This window comes from Silene latifolia, chromosome 10 (assembly GCF_048544455.1).
Source record: "Silene latifolia isolate original U9 population chromosome 10, ASM4854445v1, whole genome shotgun sequence".
Lineage (NCBI taxonomy): Eukaryota > Viridiplantae > Streptophyta > Magnoliopsida > Caryophyllales > Caryophyllaceae > Silene > Silene latifolia.
In genome coordinates, this window is record NC_133535.1 from 107,475,939 (window position 1) to 107,502,531 (window position 26,593).

A 26,593-nucleotide genomic window follows, 5' to 3' on the forward strand; every position below is an offset into this window, starting at 1 on the left:
AAGATCAATGGTACACGTTCTTCAGGTATTGCGTTGGGATTGCGTAAGGTTGTCACCATGCTTTCCAGTTCCCAAACTTGCTTATCTACACTCCTTGCCCATGTGATGAAGTCGGAAATGGTAGGGGAGATAGTAGAGTACAGCCCTTCTTTATCGATTGCATGAATTTCATTTTCGGTGGGAGATATGAGGTGTGAGAAATCTAAGGTAGATTCATCACTTGTGATCACTAGAACTCCAAGAGGATTCTGAGTGTTGTTGGGTTTACCTCCCGGTGGTATTGGGAGTCGACCATCTTCAATCATGTCTTGAAGCACGTTTTTCAACTTGTAGCATTTTTCTGTGTCGTGCCCCTTGCCCCTATGGTATTCACAAAGATCGAATTTTCATCCCAAAACTTGGACTTCCTCTCGGGTTCGGGAGTAGGTCCAATGGGTTGGAGTTTACCTTGCTTCATTAGCCTTTTTAGAGCGTTGGAGTAAGTGTCCCCAAGGTTTGTGAATTTCCTTGGTGGGGTAGTTTTCTTGGATGGCTCGAGAAGGTTAACTTCATCGGTTTTGCTAGTAGAGCCGTATGAACGACTTGTGGACCCTTGATATCCTCGGCCTACCGTTTTGGACAAGAGTCCTTTACGGATGTCGTCTTCGATCCTTGTTCCTAGTACGGTTAAGTCCTTGAAAGTCTTGATGTTTTGATATCTCAAATGATTGGCATAGATGGGTTTGAGATTATCCACAAACTTTTCCACAAGAGTAGCCTCATCCGGGCGTTCAACTAGTTGAGTGCTAGTCTTCCTCCACCTACTTAGGAAGTCGGTGAATCCTTCTTTGTCATTTTGGGTAAGAACCTCTAGAGTACGCATGTTGACTTGGATCTCGGCATTATCCGCATATTGTTTAAAGAACTCGATTACGGCGTCTTCCCAAGTGGCGACCTTCTTGTGATCTAAAGTGTAGAACCATTGCTTCGGGATGGTGTCAAGAGATGAAGGAAAGATCCTTAAGAACATCTCGGGTTTGATGCCTTTGATAGACATGTAATCCTTGAAGGCACGAATGTGGTTCAAAGGGTTCTCGTGTCCCTTGAACTTAGGGATATCCGTCATGTTAAAGTTAGTTGGCAATTTGGAATTGACGGCTTCGTACTTGCGATTGTTCTCCCTATAAATGTCATCACCCTTAAGGTACATCAATTGCTCCTCTAGGTATTGGAGTCTTTTCTCAGCTGCAGTCGTCCCCATGAGAGGATTCTCATCCCTAGATTCATCATCGGAGTTACGTAGTACTTCACTCTCAAGAGGAGGCAACCTTCCCTCTACGGCATAGATACGGCCCTCGATGAGCTCGAGGCGGTCATAGGTTTGTTCTTGAGTAGATTGCATTTGGGCTAGCGCGGCTAGGATTCGATCATTACTATTCTGGAGTTGGTTGAAATTTGCTTCATCACTTGATCCGGGCATCTTGGAAACTGGATAAGAGATCGGCGACGAATCAAAACACGATCGACCATTCTATCACACTTGCTAAAAGAGGAAAAGTTTTGACTCGTGAAGTGGGTGTGTGCCACTTGTGTTGAGTGAGCTTTGAAGAAAGACAAGTTTTGAAAATGTGTGTCCTAGCCAACTGTAGTGTAGTTGTAGGAGTGGACTCGAAGTGAGGTTTTGAAATGGGCTTGTGGCCCGAATTTTGACGCGACAAACGGACAGAGTTTTGACCGGATTTTGCGCTAATTGGAAGCCTATTTCGAAATTTTGTTTGAAAAAAGGGTTTTGATTTTTGAAAATTCGTCATGGTTTTGTTTAGAAGTGGTGATCACGTAAGGTTTACACATTTATACAAGCATTATAACGGGATGCTGAGTGCATTTAGAAGGGTTTTAGTTTAAAGGGTGAGTTGCCATACCGAACCATCAAACCCGAAGTCTGTGGAGAGGCTCGTGTCAAACAAGAGTAAGGCCGATTCCTAGTCCATTTCCTCAAGTAGTGAAGGCCCTTGATACAAACAAGAGTAAGCATCATGGTATGGATGACGTCAATCGCTATCCATCCTTAGGCCCAAATAAGAATTAGGACCGTTTAGACGGGACGATTGGTCGAATGGGTTGGGTTGGGCCTAGGAAGGCCGAATTAAACGGTCTAGGAAGACCGAGTTATGAAAACCGACAATTGTCTTGTACAAACTATTCCCTAACCTTGTTCAAGTTTCACCCTTTTGGCTACACGTAAATGTATTATCCCCAGCGGAGTCGCCAAACTGTGGACAGCGGGCCGCCCACGGGGGCGCTTGGTGAAAACGAAACAAGCGTTTGCATTTTTGTATGGAGTCGCCACCAATTTTTATGGGAAATTGGAACCGTTCGAATACCTCGTGTCATGTCAAGACACAAAGTAGTGACATGAACACTAAGCAATCGTTACCCTTAGCATTCTATGTCTAGAATGACTCTCGTGGATGCCAATGAACACGGGTGTTCACAGATATCTGGAGTAACGGGTGAGGGTACGTATTAGGAAGCTCTTTTGATCGAACACCTAATCCCGCCTGCCTCGATAGCGGCCTCTACTAATGATTAGGGAAGTTATTCGTACTTGATATATCGTCGGCTATAATGCATGCAATGCAACAAACAAGTAGATTAATCCTAGCATGTGAAGAATTAGTACTAAGTCGGTTGACACGTAATTAGCATACAATTGGGTCGAAGTAGGATTTAGTGCTCATTTACATGTGAAAGCATACAAACAATAAAGGAAATACAATAAAAGAAAATTACAATAAATATAAATTACAATAATTACATTAGATTAGGCGATTTATGTCGAAAATACCTTTAAAACGGATAATTTGAGAAAAAGAATGAAAAAAAGAAAGAAAGAATCAAATAAATTAACGAACAGGAATTAGCGTGATATTACGGTTAATAGTAGATTATACGTAAACTAATTAGCTAAGTCAAGCGAAACGAGTTCGAGGACGAGAACTCGGCCAGAACAAAGTGCGCAAAGAGAGCTGCGTCCTTTGAATAGGCGCGCAGACGCCGCGTCTTCCTTGGCTCAGTTCTGGCTGTGAAGCCGTAATTGCAAGCCGTTAATGTTAATTGGTGAATTTAATGATCGATTAATGAAATTTACTCGGATGAAAGTGATTAGCATGTTATTTAACATATGAATGGATCATAAAAACAGTAAAATATGAATGAGACGGATACAAACGGATTAATTACATGATGGAATAATGATAGAAGTGAAAAATATTAATGAGTCCTACGAATTAAATCAATTAATTAAGTCGGATACGACGGATTAATGACGAATATACGACGAACATGTGAATGAACAGATAAAACCTATGTCAAAGACGAATTCCAGAAACTCAATATGAACAAATTGAATCTCTACAACCCGGAATTGAATTTAATGACGAAAACCCGCAAATATTGGATTATTAGGGATTTAAGTCGGATTTATGACAAATTAAACATGAGAATGACGGTGATTATAACACATGTGGATTTATTATGATATTAAGACGAAGAATTAACAGACGAATCAAGCAAAAGAAAGAATTTGAACACGAATTACAGAGGACAAACGAAGAAGAAAGGAAGCAGGAAATGCGGCAGCCTCACGAAGAGGCGCAGCAGGAACTGCGCTCCTTCGAAGAGGCGCGCGATTCTTTGCGTCCTTTCTCGACGGTTATCTACTGGAAATCCGCAAAAACAGGTTTTAACAAAGGGTTTTAGAAATCAGTTTTAATGGTATTTTCGACATAAACCTTATAATTGATGATACGAAAAGTAAAATACAATAAATAAATAAGGATTATACACCCTCAGACTTACATGTTGACGAAACGAGAAGGACTAAGATATCGATTAGTGATGCTCGACGCGAATGCAAAGAAAGTGCCCTCGTAAGAGGAAAACGATTGATTAATTAAGTTGATTATGGTGGAGTTGGTCAAATTGGTCGGTCATGCAACGGAGAGGCTGGTACCCGGAAAGATCCGAGCTTACGTGGTCGAACGTTCAAGCATGTAGGCGCCAATAAGTAAGAACAAAGTCTAGAATGCAAAGGGAGAAGAGACGGGCAGACACTCGCGTGAGAAATATGAGGAGCGAAGGCTCCTATTTATACTAATCACGCGACGGAATTAGGGTTTCGGAGACTCTTTGGAAGTGAATCTCGGAAAGATATGAAAAAGATACGAAAAACACGCAGAAAAGGGCCTGGGAAGAGGCGCAGCAGCCACTGCGTCTCTTGGAAGAGGCGCAGCACCTGCTGCGTCTATTCCCAGGAGGTTTCCTCCTGCTGAAGAAAGATTTCCGCGTTTGAGTTATGGTAGGACGGAAATAATTCGATTTCCTTAATATCTTATATGAATATTACGGGATTTTACTTACCAAAAGATAAAGTTTGTGAAATATGGAATAGAAATATCTGGAACATTCCAGAACATTCTGACTCGGGATTTAACGGTTATCAGAAAATGGAGACGGTTTTAGGCCCGGACTCCGAATGTACTCTAATTACTGCCAAAACGACCGTATCGGGACGTAGATGACAACCATGAGGTAGACATTAATATTTGAGCAATCGCTTGACGATAATCTTACGAATTGTCACAAATCGTTCCGCGTATCAAACATGCGGCCCAATCATCACCGGGCGGTTTGCGGGAGGTGAAGAAATGAGGTATCTACAGTGCTACTCAAGGTTCTATGGTCTAATCATGAGGTTGAGGAAGCTACTTGGGAGGCGGAAGAGGCTATGAGGGAGCGGTATCCGTCTCTTTTTTATCAGGTATGTGTGGTTATGGGGACGTAACCATGTTTCTTTTAGGGGGGTAGGAGATGATCGCATATGGTTTTGGTATGGTTTTATGTTAGTTTTTGTACAGTTAGTAGTTGTTTTGAGTCGGTTTGAGTTGTGGTTGGGGTTTTGTTGGGTTTTTGTTTTGAGTTTTGTTGCGTTGTTGTGTCGTGGTTGAGTTAGTATGTTTGTTTTTTAGTATGAGTTTGAACTTCGGGGACAAAGTTCATTTTTAAGGAGGGAAGACTGTAATACTACGGTTTTCTATACTGTTGGGTACTCTATCGAGTAAGACTTACTCTGTCGAGTAAGTGAGTTTTGGTTTCGAAACAGTGTACTGCTGATGGGTACTCGATCGAGTAAGTGGGTTACTCGATCAAGTAGGGGGCACTCGATCGAGTAAGTAACGTACTCGATCGAGTAAGTCGGTTTTACGGGTTATTTCGCCGGGTTTTGATAGCAACGCGAGGATGTTATATAAAGTTATTTTATTAATTCCTTTTTACCTTTTCACTGTTTTCTAAACTATTTACACAAAAGAAAGTTACGTAGTTTCTTCTCCTCTCATTGCTATCAAATCCTAAGGGCTAGAGTCGTCGGATCGTTGTATTGTTTACGCCGTTTAGACCGTCGCATCGTGGGTAAGATTCTAGTATGATTTTTATATCGTTTCTTTGTTTTTGGTTGAAACCCTAATTGGGTATTTTGGGGTATTTTGGGAGTATGATGATTGTTAGATAGTAAATATATGATTGTGTGATTATAGGAGGTGGTTTTGTAGAGGAGCAGTTTTGAATAACTGATTTGTGACAATCTTGGTGATTTGCCTTTCTAGGTAGGGTTTCCCTACTCGGTTATTGATTGCATTGTATTTGATAGTTGATTGGTGATGGTTGTGATGTTGTTGATCTTTATCATATTGGTATTGTAATTGGTAATTGTTGTTGTATAGCTGGTTGGATGTGTTTGTCTGTGGTTCGCGAGGCGCGTCCTCGGCTGAGTGGAGTCACTTGCGGGAGTGGCTTCACGCCTTTGAGTCGCCCTTTGTGTTCCAATCACAAGGGGGATGTGCACATTAAGGAACTTGGGTTTTCGCTCGGAGTTGATGAGCGGGGATTTGGTGGGAACGACTGCGGTCCCCCATTGGCGGTGTGGAATATCTGTTGCGATGGGTATTCTGGCAGGGCTACACACTTTAGTGTGTAGTCAGGTGTGTGGAGATGTGACGAAGTTGGGTGATCATATACATTGTTATCTTGTTTATCTTGTATTGTGTAATCAGTAACTGACCCCGTTAATTGTTTTAAAAACGATAGCACTGTGTGATGGACCCGATCAAAGGACTTTAATGTAAATATTATATAGTTTTGGTTGAAGTGTAAATTTAGAGAATATCAAAATATGATGATTTTCCTTAAAAAAAACATGACCCACTTATGTTATTAATTAGTATCATCATATAATTATACAATTATTTAACATACACAAATACTCCCTCCCAGTCACTATAATGTTCCCTCTTTCCCGAAACGGATTATTCAACTAATGTTCCCCTTTTTATTTTTAGAAACTTTTACTCTTATTTTATTCATTCTTCTCTCCTATCACCAAACCCCACACAACTCTTTTACTCCTATTTTATTACTTTCCTTTATGTTTTGGCCCTACAATTCTTTATTTAACTACTAATAATTCATCCCTCTCTCCTATCACCAACCCCACACAACTCTTTTACTCCTATTTTAATACTTTTCCTTAAGTATTGTGTCCATATCAAATGGGAACAATATAGTGACTGGGAGGGAGTATAATATAAGTAGATTATATTTTGGAAACTATTAAAAATTAAATAAATCAAGTTAGATTTCCAAAAGATATAATATTCTATAATTATTTCGATTTGATTTAATGCATATATGTAATATATTTATATAAATATATAACCTCTTAAAATTGTATGGCTAAATAGTAAAAATAATTATGTTACTAGTGAAAATAATTGTACTAACATTTCACTACTAATACTGGATATAATAATATGTTAGTAATCACTCATTTGAATAGTCAAAGTATATATTAGTAAAGGGAGTAGTGAAAGTAATAGAAGCAACAATGTGAGTAGTGAAATTATCAATATTCATGCGGCAATAGTGAAAGTAACAATAATTACGGCAGGAGCAGTGAAAGTAACCGTAGTAATAACGAATGTAATAAAAGTAACAACATTAACAACAACATATATGAACAATTAGCTAACTAATCGATTGAAGTAAAATTTAATAGCGGGATTAGTGAATTTGTCTCATAATTTATTTTATCGTGATTTGAAGATATGACATAAAAAATATATTAAAGATAATTTAAAAATAAATTTTAATGGTAAATAGAGGTAGCCAGGCAGCAATACTAGTTACATTAATTTTACAACGCGATCCTTCAAATTTGAAGGCCCTTTTCTTATTGACTGAAATGAGTTGAATTGAATGACCATATTAGAGCTAAACTAAACTGAAATAAAGTAATAATTAATTTTTGATGAGATGAGCTGAAATAAATTGAACTAGGCTAAATTAAACTGAGGTGAAAACTCAATCACAAAAACTTCCAAAGTAAAATCTCGATTCTTGCCCGATATATGCAAGGAAAAAAGAAAAAGAAAATTCCATCAAGCCAGGGGATAGAGAAAGGGGAGAAGTAGAAGAGGGAGGGACCTGCTCCAGTCTGTTCAATGTCTGCTTCCTCCTTCCCTTCTTAATCCTTCATCCCCACCTTCTCTCTTTCTCCCCTTTCTCATTTTCCGGCGCTTTCTTCTCTCTCTAAAATTCCCCCTTTTCAACTCCATTGACGCATCATTCTCGACGCCTTTTTCCCGACGCATCTCCCTTTCCGGCTTTATTTTCCGTCACTAACTTCTTCTTTAACTACCCTTTTGACCTTTTTTTTGCAATACTTTTCTGGAATTGATGCTATACTGCAAAAGGGTCACTACCTTTTTTATGAGTATGGAAAATAGCACAAGATTTCACCTTTTTTGAAGTATAATTTCTGAGCTGCAATATGATGGGGTTTTGGTTAGGTTTGAGTAATAATTTGGTGATGAAGTGTAATGAATGTGGCTATTGCTTGGGTTGATTCTTGGTGTTATGAAATTTTAATAAGGAAAGGAATTTAATTTCTCTCTCAGTAACTTCGTGTTTCTTCTGTTAATTTATACAGTAATATCTTTATGTAGTAATTTTGTCGAGGAGAAATAAAGAACTGAAATTTTGGTAGTTGAAGAACAAATATATTACTGATATGAAAGCTCCTACCAATGGTTTCATGGCAAACTCTGCTGAAGGTGATTATTATTATTTTTTTAATTTTTAATTTTCTTTTATGATTTGTAGGTGGGTTCATGAGTAAATATTACCTCTTTTATATAACAAAAAGGAATTGTACAAAAATAATTTGATTTCTGTTTCATTATCTCATTAATTACATCCTTGGATATAATTACTTTGTATGATCTGAAATGGGTTCATGGTACTTCACCCAGAAAAGGAAAAAAAACTGATTTTTTTAAAAAATTGTTTTATTGGAGTTTATTTAGTAATTAATTGTTGATTGGGTAAATTATGATTTGACTATGTCAAATACTCCATCCGTCTCGGTCGTTTGTTTACCTGGGAAGTTTTTTATGGGCAGTTTGATCATCCAATCCGTCCCCGTCGTTTGTTTTTGTTTACCTGGGAAGGTTTTTCGTAGGTATTTTGATCATCCAATTGTATTATTGTCCACTTGTCATCCATTAACTACAACCACAAATGGCCCTTCCTCTCTCATCGGTCTTTCTGTCACCGGGATGGAGGAAGTATTAAATTACCAGTATTGTAAGTTTATGTTAGGTTATTGTGGTAGTTGATCTGTGGTACTTGAGGTTTAAAATGATGGTAATTATTTCTTTGTGTAATTAGCTGAAGGAGACAAGTTGTCAAGAACACAACCAATCATCAATAATAAAAAAAAGCAGTTGTGTAGCTATGTTTTGTCCTTCACTATTGAATTGAAGTTGACCTTTTTTCTTTCCTTTGTCGAAGCTTAAGTTTTCTCAACTTTCTTGCTCTTTTCATTTTCACTGCTTTGTTCCATACCTAAAGCCGGTCCTGGGTCATGCCACCCATTTAACCTGGCCCGAACAGGCCTGTTTGGCTTGTAAAAAGACTTGGGTATGGACATTGCATTACCATCCTAAACTTAAACCTGATACGAGTTGAAAGTAAAAAAACAAGCGGGAGGTAGCATTTGATCACTCTAATGCAACCTTAATCCAATACGAGTTGAAACTATAAAACAAGCTTACAGTCTGTAGGTCTGAGTTCTGACATAGTTCATTTTTATCAGCATAGGGTGTGTCATGTTTACTATTTGTATTTTTTCTCCAACCCTATTTATTGCCCTCTTTTGTGTGCAATTTTGTATATTCGCGTTGAACATATTATTACGTGTCACTTATGTTGTTGGTACAATTGTACTGCTGGTCTGGTAATGTATTATGTATAGCAGGTTGATGGCATTTTATTACTCCCTCCGTCTTATCATATTGTCCCCATTTTACTTTGTTCGTGAGGCAATGTCATTTTTAACCAAATTTTCTCATAATATGTACGGATTACTTCTTAATTTATTAAAAATATTACTCCATGATATGATAATAGTCGTCTTAGATAAAATCAAAGATCACAAATTTCACTATGAATTTTTATATATGTACAGATAAATTAGTAAAGTTGACATCTTTTGAAATGTCGATGTTGAGTGTTGACAATATATAGTATGGAGATAGTAATACCTATTTAGCTTGAAATTGTGTTAATTTCTGTTTCCAGCTTAGTTTTGTTATCTGATTTTTTGTATGACAACAGAGGGAAGAGTCCAGAATTCTGAGCTATGGCATGCCTGCGCTGGACCGCTGATTGCTGTGCCTCCTGTTGGAAGCCTGGTGGTTTACTTCCCACAGGGCCATAGTGAGCAAGTATGGCAGTTTTCCTTGCTCCATGAGTCTAAGTCTGCTGTGTTCTTGATTCTTATATAAGTTGCTACAATGATATGATTTCATCAGGTGGCAGCCTCCATGCAAAAGGAGACTGACAGTATCCCGAGCTATCCGAATCTTCCCTCGAAGCTAATTTGCATGCTTCATAATGTTACACTACATGTATGTGAGCTTCTATGTTTCTTTCGTTCTTTTTATGCTTCAACATTATATCTCCAGTGTAATGTTTTAGTAGTCCTGTGATCGATTGTGATTGATCAACATATATCTCATTTGCATATGTTGCTTCACTAAAACAAACTTTAAATGCATACCAGGTAGCTTAGCTGGCATGATAATTGAGTCGTGGTTGTTAGCATTAAAATTGCCCTTGTGGCTACCTTCACACCAACTTTTCAGTATCATATCCTTGTGTTTTTGAACAGCCTACTTCGTGCTGTACATATCACGCTTTGTTATTTTTCTTACCAGGCTGATCCAGAAACAGATGAGGTGTATGCTCAAATGACCCTACAGCCTGTTAACAAGGTGAGCTATTATATAAATTAACAACTTAAAGATCAAAATAGGGACTATTGCTTCTGTTAATGTTCCCTTCATAGTAATATAGCTCCATGTAAACCTTGCAGTATGACAGGGACGCTTTACTGGCATCGGAGATGGCTCTGAAACAAAGTAGACAGCCTGCAGAGTTTTTCTGCAAAACCCTAACAGCTAGTGACACAAGTACACATGGTGGATTTTCTGTACCTCGTCGGGCTGCTGAGAAGATCTTCCCACCTCTAGTGAGTAAAAGTTTGGATAATTCTTTTTAGTATTCAAATTTTTAAACCAAGTTCCTTATAGTGATGTTTTTTCTACTCTATTATCGTTCTTACCTGAAAGATATTTCGTAGGACTTCTCCATGCAACCTCCTGCTCAAGAGTTAGTTGCTAAGGATTTACATAGTCAGGCGTGGACATTCAAACATATATATCGGGGTACATCCTTTCACATATTATATTCCCAAAGTGATGTATGATCATATAGATTTTAGATGTCACTGCCTGTCTTTAATAATGGCGTATTTGATGCAAGTTATATTCCGTATTAACATGACAGGTACTTGACAGATCCCTTTTAGATAGCTTTAGAGTTTAGACATCAGGAAAGAGTACATGTGCCATAAAAGTTTGCAAATATTATTGATATTTCTTACTACATGTTTTGCAATAATGAACACTCGGTCCTCGAAACTCCATTAGCTTTCTTGCTCAGCAAATTTATTCAATGAAACTAAGAACACATTGCACATCTTCTTTATTTCAGGTCAGCCAAAAAGGCACTTGCTGACAACCGGCTGGAGTGTTTTTGTTAGCTCAAAAAGACTGTTTGCTGGTGATTCTGTTCTTTTTATAAGGTATCTAATGATTTTGATTCTGAATAGTTAAATTTATATAACATTATTCCTGGGTCTGATTACATTCCATACCTCATGCAGAGATGAGAAATCACAACTTCTTTTAGGTATCCGGCGTGCAAACAGACAACAGCCTGCCCTTGCATCATCTGTTATATCTAGTGATAGCATGCATATCGGAATTCTCGCAGCTGCAGCTCATGCTGCTGCTAATAACAGTCCATTTACAATATTTTATAACCCAAGGTATATTTATGTATGTATATCCTTAAAAATAGTTAGCGTATGTCAGATAGCTTAGGTGAAGTAGTTGAGTCGTGGTACTTGTGATCTGGGGTGTGCAACACATCAGCATAAAAAATACCTTTGTAGCTCCCTTGCCACCTAAGAATTTTTTTTTACATATCATCTATCGATATTTGGGCGATATCCCCTTAATATTGACTAATTTTGACAGGGCAAGCCCAGCTGAGTTTGTGGTTCCCTTAGCAAAGTACAACAAAGCTATGTACACCCAGGTTTCTCTTGGCATGCGATTCAGGATGATGTTTGAGACTGAGGATTGTGGTGTGCGTAGATACATGGGTACCATAACAGGTATCAGTGACCTTGATGCAGTGCGATGGAAAAGCTCTCAGTGGCGTAATCTCCAGGTATTATTGTCTTCAGAATTGATTCTGTATTCTGTGGAATAATAGTTCCTTTCTAGCATATAAGTTCCTTCCCTGCAAATTTTTGATAGGTTTTGTTCTAATATATCCATTATTGACAGGTTGGTTGGGATGAATCAACAGCTGGTGAACGACCAAGCCGAGTCTCAATTTGGGACATAGAGCCTGTTGTCACTCCCTTCTACATATGTCCTCCACCGTTTTTTAGGCCAAAGTTCCCCAAGCAACCAGGGTTACCAGGTATACTAATAATTTTAGCTCATTTTGTTTTTGGTTATTTTGAGTGTGCACCAATTAACATCTCATATGCTCAACATTGGACTTGGCAAACTAGTCATTCTGGCAAGTCATGTCATTTATATATATATATTAGGCCCTTCGGAATGGGCCTTGCTCGGTCGAGTCATTTTATATACGGTTCATTTCGAGTAAATTGTTTTCACGTCACTGGTTATGAGTCAGATCAATAAAATCAGAGTTGGGTCGTCTCTGTTGTGTCTATTAGCATGTTTTTTGGTTATTTGTCTGTTAATAAACTTGGTCATTGTGGGCCAATACGGTTCATTTTAGAACGAGTTATTTTCTAGGCAAGTCGTCCGTGTCGAGTATTTTTTAATCGAGTTGCTTTGAGTCGCAACACAATGGTCTAATTAGGATCTCAAGTTGGGTCAGTTTTGACAGGTTTACTCTAGAACTCAGCTTGCCGTAAGAATTATCTGAATTTAAATTTAATGCATCTATGTTGGTTGCCTTGCAGATGACGAGACTGATGTAGAGAACATGTTTAAGAGAGGGATGCCTTGGCTGGGTGATAATTTTGGGGTGAAGGATGTTCCCAACTCGATATTTCCCGGCTTGAGTCTAGTCCAGTGGATGAGCATGCAACAAAATAACCAGCTTCCTGGTGCACAACCAGGTTTATTCCCATCTATGGTTTCTGCCTCCGCCATGCATGGCGGCCTTGGTGCCGATGATCCATCCAAGCTGCTCAACTTTCAATCCCCATCTTTGTCCATGCCTGGTCTCCAGTTCAACAAAGCTTCACAACAAAATCAACTTGGACAGTTCCCCCAGCAGCAATCTGCTAATTGGTCTCAGCAGCATCAACTTCAGCAAATGTTACACAATCCACTTAACTCACAACAACAACAGCAACAGCAACAGCAACAACAGCAACATCAACATCAACATCAACAGCAACGGCAACAACTCCAACAACAACAGCAGCAACAACAATTACCTCAATCAACTTTTGTAAATAGTGGCCTTGTTTCCCCAAACCAGCAGCAGAACCCGAACCCGAATCTGAACCCGAATCTTAACCATAACCATAACCAGAACCAGAACCAGAACCAGAACCAGAACCAGAACCTTATCCAGAATCTGTACCAAAACCAGAATCAGAACCAGAACCAGAATCAGGATCAAAACCAGAACTATAACATAAACCAGAACCGGAGTCAGAACTCAAACCAGAATCAGAACCTAACCCCGAACCAGAACCGGAACCATAACCAGATTCTAAACCAGAATTTGGCGCAGCCTTTAGTGTTCTCTCAGCTTCAACAACAGCAATTGGTTGGACACAGCCAGGCCCCACAAAATCTTCAAGCTAACAAAGATCCTGTTACATTAACATCCTTACCTCAAGAAATGCAGTTTCAACAACAAAAGCCACCTGTTCTTCAAAGCCTGTCAGACCACCAGCTTCAAATCCAGCTGCTTCAGAAATTACAGCAGCAGTCACATCAGCAGTCTCACCATCTGGTTTCTCCCGTTAGTTCACAGATGCAATCCCAAGTAAGCATTCAACAACAAGCTTCTCAACAGAACCAACTTTTCCAGAATCGCCCTTCGTCTCACTATCAAACCCAACAAGTTGGGGTTAGTGGTATTCCCACAACCCAGATTATGTCTTCTCCACAAATTCCAGCAGTCCCACTTCATGGATTGCAGAAGACAACGATAGTGAGATCTCAATCTGGGCCCACTGATGTTGATGCTCCATCATGCTCGACATCACCTTCTACGAATAATTGTCAGATTCCTCCTTCAAGTTTCTTGAGTCGCAACTTGTCGGGACAGAACATGTTAGTTGAGCATCCAGTTCTTGAAAATGGTAAGTTGATACAAGATCTTCAGGACAGGTCTGATAGTAGGATTAAAAGTGAAATTCCTATCTCAAAAGTGGTTGAACCACCTCGATTCAATGGCACCATCGGTGATCCATTGGAAGCATGTTCTTCAGTCACTTCATACGGGTTGGATGCTAGTGGGCTTCAGCAGAATCTATCTTTACCTAGTTTTGGCCTGGACAGCGATGTGCAATCTCATCCAAGAAATAGTCTTTCTTTTTCAACAGCTATGGATGGTTTGGCTCCTGATACTCTTTTGTCGAGAGGGTTTGACACTGGTAAAGAACTTCACAACTTGCTTTCTGATTACAATGGTGGTCCAAGAGACATTGAAACTGAATTGTCGGCTGCTGCATTGAGTTCCCAGACATTTGGCTTGCCAAACATGCCATTCAAATCTGGATGTTCCAATGATGTAGCAATAAATGACCCTGCAGTCTTGGGTGGTGGGATTTGGCCGAGCCAAACTCAACGTATGAGGACTTACACAAAGGTTAGTTATTCAGATTGTTGTTCTCCCTACTTATTATGTTGTAATAAGTTAAGAGTTTATATACATTATTGGAGGTAAGACAAGGAGCATATAATTTGACAAAAAAGTATCTTCATGTTCTTTACCCAAGCATTCATCGTTTTCCTTCTGAAGCGAAAGATTCTCTATTCTTTGGCATTTGAATGTGTTGACGTGATAGCTCACCGAATTGTTTATGCTTATTATACTAGTGAAAAGTAATAGTTAACTGATGAATTTTCAATGCAAGGTTCATTAAAAATAATCCAGAGACAACTTGTATGTTGTTGAATGAAGTGATGGCTCACCGAATTGTGTATGCTTATTATTTTGAGAAGTACTAGACTACTAGTTGGTTGATGCAATTTTCAGTGCAAGTTTCATTACAGATAATCCGGAGACAACTTATATGTTCTTTTAAATCTAGGATAAGGAGCTTACTGCATACTTTTAAGTTTTAATGCTCCATACGAACATACATAGGCTGGGGCGCTGGGCCCTTTGAGGCCCTCTGAGGTACCACGCTACACTCCGACGTTCCAACATGACATGACATTCCTACACTTCATCTCTTTTACAACTTCACAAAATGGCCGCGTCAGATGCTGGACACCTTGTCTGGTCCGGCATTTGTAGTCGAGTACGAGTGATGTAGTTGGCTCGTGAATATATACCACTTTACTATTGAAGCAGTTACTTTTGAATTTTGATTCTATATCTAGTGTACCACTTATTAGTTTTGGGAGCATGGTATAAAATTTGAGGTGCCACACCGTATAGTGATCGAATGGAAAATTACTGTAACCGCCTTTTGAGGCGGTATATAGCTGTTGATATCTCTGTTAGCCACAAAATGGTGAAGATAGTAGATTAACAGATAGGAGATCAAGAACCAAACTGTGTATGGGAGGATGTTTTTTCTCGACTCCTTTTTTGTTTTGTAATGCTTCCTGATTTTGGTTGAGTAGTGTGATCTCTCCTTTACTTTGGGACTAGGGTCTACATGTTGCTATACAATTCTTGGTCAGTTTTATTCAGTTTTGTTGATTTAATCTTCTATCTCAACCTTATTTGGCTATCTTTTTTTGAATTTCGAACAGGTTCAAAAGCGTGGCTCAGTTGGAAGATCCATCGATGTTACTCGTTACAAGGGGTATGATGAGCTCAGGCGTGATCTTGCTCGAATGTTTGGTATTGAAGGAATGTTGGAAGATCCACAGAGGACAGACTGGAAGCTTGTTTATGTAGATCTTGAAAATGACATTCTACTTGTGGGAGATGACCCATGGGAGTAAGTAGATTACATTTCCTCCCTCTCTTTTCCTTTGTTTTTCTACTTCTACTGCCCTTCATATTCTTCTCTCTTAACTTCTATTTTACTCGGTTTCAGTGAATTCGTTAACTGTGTTCAAAGCATCAAGATACTTTCATCAGCCGAAGTGCAACAAATGAGCCTTGATGGAGATTTGGGCAATGCACCTATTCCAAATCAAGCGTCTAGTGGGACCGACAGTGGTAATGCTTGGAGAGGACATTATGACGATAACTCGGCCGCCTCATTCAACCGATAACCTTTTGAGGTTCAAATGTTGCTTAACAGATCCATTTCTTGTGGCTGAAGTATTAGATTTGGCCAGTAGTTGGCGAAGATGAATGTTGAAGGCTGCACGAGGTGAGTGATCACTCACGAAACCAAGAGGACCACAACCAGGTCATTCTAGATTCAGCTAGTTACCCTACGCTTATACGTGAAATGGGTGGTTTTCACCATACTCACATGAAACATTAAATTAATATCATATACCGTTGTATTATATTAGTCTTATACTCTCATGTGAGTATGGTGGTAATGACCTCAGTAACCGCTGGTGGCGCAAACGCATTTTCCTTAACAGTTGGCTAAGGATCCGGTTTAGGTTCTGGGTTTTCCACTTGAGTTTTTTTATGCAACGTGTTTGTAAAGCTAGTGTTGTGATAGAATGTAGTGATGTACATGGTATAATCTGATCCACGACCGTTTTATAGAAGTTTTGAAGGCTTCTGCGATATTATTTTAAGGCGCTATTGACCGAGATGTTGATTGTACTTATGTCCAGCTGTACCAATTATGACATGAGAATGTAGATGAAGAATCAGTTGTTGTATGTTATCATTTTACTCTTATAGGATCATTTGTTCCGGCGGAAGGCCTTAAAAGAGTTGTGAGTTATGAGCTTTGACCAGTGTTGTGCTATGTACAAATGAGATTTATACAATGTTAATTTTTTTTTTTTTGGTGCAAAGATTTATACAATGTTATGATGTTGTGATTAAGGCGGAGTACATGACTACATGGTATGATTGGCCCAAGTAGGAATCTCATATCCCCCTTATTTTGATTTCCATCGTCATTTTTTCTTTCTACATTACAGTTATAGTTTGGAGATTCACTACGATTGTGGGTGCATAGAAGCTAAAGAGTGCATCTACATCAGGAATCCAGGAGTTTATTCATTATGTAGCTATCCCCGACTTACTTGATGAATTACACTCGTGATTACTCGTTTTTTCTTGACTCCGAGTCCTTCACAAAGCAAATATGGCAAATCATGGAGAACATTAGCTCGGTGACCTATCCAGTTATGAAGGCTGGGTACTTCAAAAATAGGACAATTCTCACTGCGCGACTACTATGTAATAACCAGCTTCACTTGGCTCAACATTTGGTAAATATGCCCCCTACCGGTTAACTAATGTTAAGCCTGGTCTTTAAGAATTTTGTACTGATAATGTGTTGTGAAAAAAATAGAGAGATTGAGAAGGAGATGAGATAGTGTTATCATTAATGCGTGCTGGATTTTGCACTAGGCCTTTTACTCAATGGAGTACGGTTTGGACCGTTTTACCCGTGTCATTTGTCTCTCTCAGTGTATTACATTGAAGAAAAAGAAAAAAGATAACTGAAATCACCTACACAATACTGTCATCCCTCCCCTTCCAACACCGACCTCCCACCACTCCGACCTTGGACACTGTGGACACACCACGCCGGCTTGGCTTATTCGATTATTTCGACTCGAGGTGAGGATCTCGAATCAGAATAAAGATTTAGAGGAGTCGCCACCAAACTTTGTGGGAGTTTGGACCCGTTCGAATCTACTTCACACTCTAATCAAAAGAGCACAAAACAAACTTGATTTAGAATGATAGAAGTTATTAGATTCGTCCCAAATCACTTTAAATTAGAATGACTTTCGCAACCACTTGGAATCGAGTATCCGAAAACCATGGATTTTGAGCAAGGGGTGAAGGTACGTGATGGGAAGCCCTTTAATCGAACACCCATCCCCGCCCGCACATTAGCGGTCTCTACCAAGTTAATCCATGATCCTTCAAAAGAAAACATAGCTACTACGGGGATGTAATGCAAACATCATTTTAAACCCTTTTATGTGAATTGGTTTCTAGGCCGATTTAGATACATTTAAACTTGTCAAAATTGTATTTAGCATGTGAGTTGATTAGAAAATAATAAAAAAGAAGAATAAAGGGGAAGGAGGCGAAATACGTATTATAACTCGGACATCTTGCCACAAACCGACTCAAATGACTCGATGTAGAAAAAGAACGGCAAATTAAAATACATTTGACTCAAAACAAACTAAAATAAGCGACGATTTATAACTCGATCTATGTACAATTGGATCGACATCCACACGCCTAAACTACTACTAATTGAGCCTCGAAAAATGTGCGAAGAGGGATTGGGGTACACAGTTTAAAACGTGTATCTCAGCTAGAGGTGGCAAACGGGTCAATCGGATCAGTTTCGGTTCGGGTTCTTTTGGTTTATCTTTTTTTCGATTTCAATTCGGTTCAACTCAGGTTGGATTCAGTTTCCACTTTTAATCGGCTGTAGATATTTCGGATCGGTTCAGGTTCGAGTCGGGTCAATATCGGAGCAAATAAGGTTCGAGTCGTGTCAATATCAGAGCAGATGAGATTCGAGTCAGGTCATAATCGGATCAGATGTCAAGGGATTAGGTCCTTGTTCAAAACATTGGATATAATACAAATCTTTTTTTTTTAAAAAGTAATATATAATGTTTTTTTGTATAACCACGATATAATATTAATTCATTGACGTCAAATGGGTGGACACTCATGTACAAAAAGACACCTTAGATGTGACGCCTAGGTACATTTGGGTCATTTCGGGTTTCAATGTTGGGTTTCAGTCATCAATGTACGGGTTGAAATCGGTTCATGTATATGTCGGTTTAGATTAAAACAATTCAGGTTGAAACAGTTCAGGTTCATTCGATCTTGAGTCTATTTCGGATATTACAAATTCGGTTCGATTTCGAATCAATTCAGGTCAATTCAGGTTTCGGGGTGAAATTCAGTTATACCTTTCGGATATACGGTCAGGTGTCGATTCGGGTATTTTCGATCGATTTTTCGGGTTCGGTATACTTTTGCCAGGTCTAGTCTCAGCCTCGGTTTACGTGCACATTCGCCTCGTTTGTTTTATGAAGACATGAGAATGTGAACAAGGAATCTACAACCATAAGTCGAGCTATAATGCGGCAAGCATTATACGACTTATAGCGACCATAAACTCAATGTTGCTTATTCGTCTTCGTCTTTATAACCAAACAATGGTTTTTAAAATTGATGATTTTGATTAAAGAGACAAACTTTGATTATAAAAACACCCTTATATAAACTTGACCCTTATTTAAAACAAAACCCTTATTTAAATTGATACTGTAATACTACGGTTTTCTAAGTCTGTTACTCGGCCGAATATGGCTTACTAGGCTGAGTAATGCGTCGTGTATTTCTGCTCAGGCTATTGTCTAGTAATACTCGGCCGAGTATGGGAATACTCGACCGAGTAGGGGATACTCGGCCGAGTATACTCTATACTCGACCGAGTATCCGGTCTGACGGTGTTTATTTCCGCGGTTTGATTTAGAGAGGATTAGAGTTATATAAACGAGATTTACAGTTTCTTAAGCACTTTTACCAAAACCTAAACTTTCAATGTAACTCTAATCATCTCAAATCTTCCTCAAGTTCGTGGATCTTTCGTGAGTCTTATTCATCCTTCCTTCGCGTCGATTGTGTCGGTAAGCCTCTAGTTCTATGAGTTTTGTCAATTTGTCTTTTAGGGTTTGCCCTAGTTTGTGATTTTGGGGGAAAAAGGATTTTGGCATGATTGTAATTGTAATTGTATAGTTATTGTTAGGTGGAGATTTCGTATAGGAGCCGTTTTAGCTTGCTTGATTGTCTCGTTTCAGATTGTGCTAAGGTAGGGTTACCTTACTCAGTTTGCCGTATAATTAATTTAATGCATTGTTGTGATTAATTAATTTGATTGATATTGTGATTGATTGTCGTTGGTGTGTTGGAGTTGGGTGTTGGAGTTGAGATGGTTGATGATGTTCGCGAGGTGCGTCCTCGGCTGAGTGGAGTCACTTGCGGGAGTGGCTTCACGCCCTTGATTCGCCCTCTGTGAAACCCGCCACAGGAGGGGATGTGCACATTAATGAACAGGGTTATCGCTCATTGACGAGCGGGGACTTAGGTGGGCAAGGCTGCGGTCCCCAACAGACAGGGCTACACACTTTAGTGTGTAGTCAGTTATGTGATGTGATTGGGAGTTGGAGGTGGATTGTGGAACAACTGTTTATCTTTATCGTACTTTGTCTTATTTTGATTATGTAGTGAACTGACCCCGTTGTTGTTTTGTAAAATCTGTGGTGATCCATTCGGGGATGGTGAGCAGATTGTGACAGGTGATGATGGTCTTTAGCTATGGGGACGAGATGGGGAGTCATCAGTTCGAGTCTAACTTCCGCTGTCACGAGATTTACTGTTTTAGTTTCAGTTGTTTGGGTTCTATTGAACATTTGTTTTGGATTTGGTTTTGGAACTTATAATCGTTAACTTTAACTATATACTTAAATAAATGTTTAGGAATGGTAACTTTTGATATACCAGCCTCGGAAAACCGAGATGGTAACAGTCTCTCATGCTAGGGTGGTCTTGGTAAGGCACCTTGGTATGTAGGGGTGTTACAAAGTGGTATCGGAGCGGCGATTCTGGAACCTAAAACCAATGAACCTAATGAACATAGGGAGTCTAAATAAAATGAACCCGAGGAGAGTTGTTTGTAGCTACCGCAAAGACTTGGGAGACGTCCCGAAGTCGCATTGAGGCCCTTACGATCTCGAGTCGGTCAACATGGAGGAGTCTTGGGGACCGTTGTGTGTTTAAAGTTATGTGTGTCGTACTTGTAGCTGTGAATCTTGTGAATTGTTGGATGAAGTGAAAAGAGAATTGCGTAATGTGAACATGGTGATATATGAGAAAGTGAAATGCGTAGTTGAACATGATAGACTTTGAGCATGATATGTGTTTATTACTTGGCTTTCAAAAGAGTAGTGAAGTATTGTATATATAGAATTGTATGGTAAAGTATGTTAACGTAAGTTTATAGCTCGTTTTGGCATGACTCAGCCGAGTAGGGCGAGCACTCGACCGAGTAGGGGATACTCGGCCGAGTAACCAGGCACTCGACCGAGTGTTGGTTGGTGTGTACGTAGCAGTAGCTACTGGTTGTGATCACTAGGCCAAGTAATAGGCATACTCGACCGAGTAAGGTGTACTCGACCGAGTAGTATACATACTCGACCGAGTATGTTCTCTGTGTTTTTGACGTTGGCTACTGGAGTAGAACACTCGGCCGAGTAGTAGCAGTACTCGACCGAGTTGTCCATACTCGACCGAGTATTTAACTGTACTCGGCCGAGTACTTCTTCGGCGGAGAGTCTTGTTTATTTTTCGCCGTAGGTTATGTGCTTACGTTTCCTAGCTTCTATCAGCTCAAAATGCCGCCAAAGAAGTCAGCAGCATACATCCAAGCCACTGAGATGACTGTGGATGAGGTCGCCCGTATGATTGAGCAACAGGATGCACTCCTGGAGGCTCTTAAGAACGTGGGAAAGGGAGGTGAAAAACCGGTGGACGTTGTAATACCCATCCTTTTAGGGACCCGTTGACCAACGTTGACCGACCTTTGGGGGCAGGCAATAGCCCTAGTGATGCGTGCCGGAGTTACCTGGTGCCTTGATTGCCTTTAGAAGTGAGTGGTACTCGATAGAGTAGAGGTTACTCGATCGAGTAGCTTGGGTACTCGGTCGAGTAGGGGCCACTCGATCGAGTAAGTTGGTTACTCGATCGAGTAGCGTCTTTTCAGCGAGGGTTTATAATCGTGTTTTGTTAAAACCGCAAATCATTTCCGCCTCCTCCCTTCAGATCTATAGGTCGCCTCCCTCCTTTCCCTTCACCAAATACCTTCCATGGGAGCCTTTGAGGATGCTAGTGCTTTGAGGATGGGTTGCTTGAGTCGGGTAGCGGTCTTAACGCCGTTGTGAGATGCGTAGGTACGTCGTCGTCATCATCTTTGACTTTGTTGTTCCTTGTAGAGTTGTATTGGTAGTAATAGGCTTGTATACTGTTTGTATAGGGATTGCTTGCTTGTTGATGTCGTATGGTTGATCGAGGAATCACTGCTTTTGGTTAAAGGTAGGTTCGCCTACTCAGTCTCTGTTGGTTGATAGAGTGTCGGTTGTTGTTGTTGATTGTTGTTGTCGTTGCTGTAGTTGTTGTTGTTGTTGTTGTTGTGGTTGTCGTTGTGATACAGCTGCTTGCGACTGATTGTCTGTGGTTGTCGAGGTGCGTCCTCGACTGAGTGGAGTCACTTGCGGGAGTGGCTTCACGCCCTAGTTTCGCCCTCCGTGGAACCCGCCACGGGAGGGGATGTGCACATTAATGGGACAGGGTTATCGCTCGGTATGATGAGCGGGGATTTGGTGGGTACGGCTGCGGTCCCCCACTGGCAGGGCTGGTCTAGTGGACAGTCAGTGACGGAGATTTATTGGAGTGGGTGTGACTGTGTGTGTGTTTGGTTGTGTTTGTATTTTGTGACGGTTGATTGTTGTGTCTTGCCTCAGTTACTGACCTTGTGTGGCTATCTTGTTTGTTTTGTTGTGTCTGCCGTGATCCCTTATGGTGAGCAGTCCGTCTTAGCAGGTGTTGTCTTGGATGCTAGCTGGAGTTCTGGCAGGAATGAGTCTTCACGAGTTATGACAGGAAGTAGTGAATAGATGATGAGTTGTATCTTTCTTTAGTAGTTGGTTGTAACACTTGTAAAATAACCTTAATTGTTCTTTTATCGACTTTTGATGATTACTTACCTCGGGCAACCGAGATAGTGATGCCCTTATATGCTAAGGAAGGACTAGTTAAGGCTCCTCGGTATATGGGGGTGTCACAAAGTGGTATCAGAGCGACGATTTTGGAACCTGTAACAAATGAACCTAATGAACGTAGTGAGTCTAATAAAATGAACCTGGTGTATGTATGTTGGGAGCCCCACCTGATGCTAGATTTTGGGTGAGTAGGTGCCCTCATTTCAAAATCTTGGCCCCATTGTGCTTAAGCCAGTCACTGGGTATGAGAATGTGGAGTCGGCAAATATGTGCTTAATGTGTATGGTGATTATGTTGGTAGGGATTGTGGTTGAGTCTCTGTCGAAGTTAGCATGTGCATAATAGTTATGTTAGAAACATATATGGTAAAGTTTTGATGGAACTAATATGCGTGTGTGATGATAATGAGGAACGTGAAAGGTTTTATACAATGGAAGTATGTGAAAAGAGTAGAAACGTGTGATGCGATATGGAATGTGGTAATGACTGTATTTGTTTCAGGTTGTTAGTAATGGTAGTTTCTATACGGATTTATAAGTCTTATAATAGTGCTAATGATGGTAATTAAAAGAGTTATAGAATTGTAATGAGAATTATCAGAATAGTGATGGATGCATGTAATATAGGAATGATTGAAAGCTTCCGCATGTGACGTGATTAAATTGAGTAGACTAGTTGTTTGTGCTAAAGCATAGTTACATTGCTAAGAAGACTTGGATGATACTTGGAAATTTAGTGCTAAATATGTGTTTAGAGTAATGTGGTTATAAGTTGTTAGCAATGTTATAGACAAAGAGGTTTAGATAGGAAAGGATGCGATAAGTGTATACGTGAATGATTTAATCGTGTGCTAAACAAGGTTGTGTGAAATTTGTTATGGAATAATAAGATATGAATCCTAGTTGGTGAAACCGGTGTGGTACAATTGAGTAGTAATTGTATAATGTGAATGAATATGATAACCGGTGACGAATTCCGAGCTCGGTTTGGAATCGACACGTGATGTTGTTTTGCAGGAATCTTCAGTTAACCTCGTTATTCCGACCGTGTACCCAACCTTACTTAACCGAGTGTGAGTGCTTACTAGACCGAGTAGACCTCACTCGATCTAGTTAGGAAGCTATGACGTCGAGGAAGTAGGAATTTCCTACGAATACTCGGTCAAATAGTGTAACACCCCCATACTCCAAGTACCTTACCAGGACCACTCAGGTATAAAGATGCTACCATCTCGGTTGCCCGAGGCAATGATAATCATAATACAATAACGAAACAACATTTAAATAGTATAACTTTAGTGAAAGGTTACAATCCAAAACCAAATACCAAAATACGGTTACAAGTTCTCAAAACCAACTGTCTACTCAACTAAATGAAATGTTTAATAAACTACTCAGGCTACAGCGGAAGACTCTATCATCTGAAAGTGGCACATCCCAGCTATCCCATGTAACTCGACTCATACCTGCTCAACAACTGCTCACCATCCCCGAATGGATCATCACGATTTTAAAACAATAAACGGGGTCAGTACTAATCACACAATTTATATAATCCAACAACACAAGAAACAAACAAATCAATCATCACAGATATCCTCCGAACTCCATTCCCAACTCCACAATACTGACTACACACTAAAGTGTGTAGCCCTGACAGAGTGCCCATCGCAACAGGTCACTCCACGCCGCCAGTGGGGGACCGCAGCCGTTCCCACCTAATCCCCGCTCATCTCCATCGAGCGATAAACCCAAATCCATTAATGTGCACATCCCTTTTGTGGCGGGTTCCACAGAAGGCGAATAATGGGCGTGAAGCCACTCCCGCAAGTGACCCCACTCAGCCAGGGATGCGCCCCGAAAAACACAGACAGATACAAACAATCACAACTACTATCAACAACCAAATCCAACAACCGTCACAATACGAGTATGATAATATTCAACAATCACAAATCACCACAACACATTATGGGACTAATACTGAGTAGGGAAAACCCTACCTGGAAAACAACACAGTCAGACGATCTCAACAGCTGATATCAAAAGGCCTCTTCTACGAATCCTCCTCCTAACATTCAATCACATAATTACTACCAATCAAGAAACACAACAAAACCCCCAAATCCCCAAATTAGGGTTTAACTAACTTTAACGAAATACTATAAAAACAGTACGTAGATCTTACCCTCGACGCAAGGATCACAAGGATGTAAAGAACGATAGATTCCAACCTCTCAAGCTCCGGGATTTGTCGATAATGCGAACGATGCGAAGAACGTAGTTTCAAATCTCTTTTGACGTAATTAGGTTTGATAAAGTGTATTATGAAAGTGACGGAAAGGTTTATATATTAATTCGCATTATTAACAAAACCCGACAAAACATTACCCGTGAACCGAGCCACTCGATCGAGTGCCCGACATACTCGATCGAGTGCCCCCTACTCGATCGAGTACCAAGGTTACTCGATCGAGTACCCTACAGACAGAAACTATTTTAAAAACTCAAAACACCCTTACTCGACAGAGTAAGGCCCACTCGAGAGAGTACCCAGAGACTCATAAAACCGTAGTATTACAGTCTTCCCTCCTTAAAAAGAACTTCGTCCCCGAAGTTCAACCCATACATAAAAACAAACATACTAACTCGGTCAAGACACAACAATGCTACTAAGAACTCAAAACAAAACCCCAACCTATAAAACATGAAACCATGAACTCTTAACACCAACTCCACTAACTATTCCTACCTCCACACATCACTCACAATATCGTGTCAACTACATTATATCTCTCTCGACACTAACTCCATACACTACCAACACAAACGCTGCTAGCTCCGTAACATATCATCCACTAGAAAATCCAATATCAAGATACTCATAACATCAAACGGAATGTTACATTCTACCACCCTTAAAAGGAACTTCGTCCTCGAAGTTTACTCACACTCATAAACATCATCATCCAACTGCCAAAAACTATCGAACTCATAATCAACATCATCCAACTGTCAACACTATCGAAATATTCTCACATTCCTAAACATCGAACTACTACAAGCACGACCATGACCTTTTAACAATATCAACCACAACAAAGATTCATCTTTTATGCTACACCAACATTCTATTTCCAATTATACTACCACATGCACAACCATGAAACTCTCTTTTATCGCATCCTACTCCTCTTAAGACAAATGTTACGTCCTCGTAACTCACTAATACTAGATCCTTAGCTATATCCTCTCATTATCTTCATCATCACCACATGTCAAAGATAACCGCCTATACCCTCACACCTATAACCATTCCTATTTTCAAGGCTCTCTTACTTAAACAGTTCTCATACCTCAACTCATTCTGCACTCCATCTAACCAATACCACAAAATCCTGATCATAAGAGACACTCTAACTCTTCCACATTACCGCAACACGACATACCTCTCTATATAAACTATATAAAACTCCAATCACCAAAAGCATAACTCACGATCCACACTTGTTACGTACACTCACACTAGATCCTCAAGTTCCTTTCTCTCATTGCCGCAAAACTCATACATAACTTAACATGACACTAATTCCCAACACCCTACACTCACTGTCCCAAAATATGATTATGAACCACCTGCAGCGTCCAGATCAGTACAACACATGTTCCACCAACTATTCCTACCTCCACACATCGCTCACAATATCGTGTCAACTACATTATATCTCTCTCGACACTAACTCCATACACTACCAACACAAACGCTGCTAG

General features: G+C 39.9%; 1 protein-coding gene across 1 annotated transcript; it reads left to right on the forward strand.

Annotated features, from left to right (window-relative positions):
* Nucleotides 1-7,352: 7,352 nt before the first annotated feature.
* Nucleotides 7,353-16,758, forward strand: LOC141605799 (auxin response factor 19-like). The gene is made up of 13 exons (XM_074424698.1): nt 7,353-8,150; nt 9,715-9,824; nt 9,912-10,007; nt 10,317-10,373; nt 10,475-10,630; nt 10,742-10,826; nt 11,155-11,245; nt 11,327-11,491; nt 11,703-11,898; nt 12,018-12,156; nt 12,674-14,544; nt 15,663-15,853; nt 15,953-16,758. The coding sequence occupies exons 1-13, from the start codon at nt 8,108-8,110 to the stop codon at nt 16,131-16,133; spliced, it is 3,381 nt and encodes a 1,126-aa protein (XP_074280799.1). The 5' UTR covers nt 7,353-8,107; the 3' UTR covers nt 16,134-16,758.
* The last annotated feature ends 9,835 nt before the right edge of the window (nt 16,759-26,593 follow it).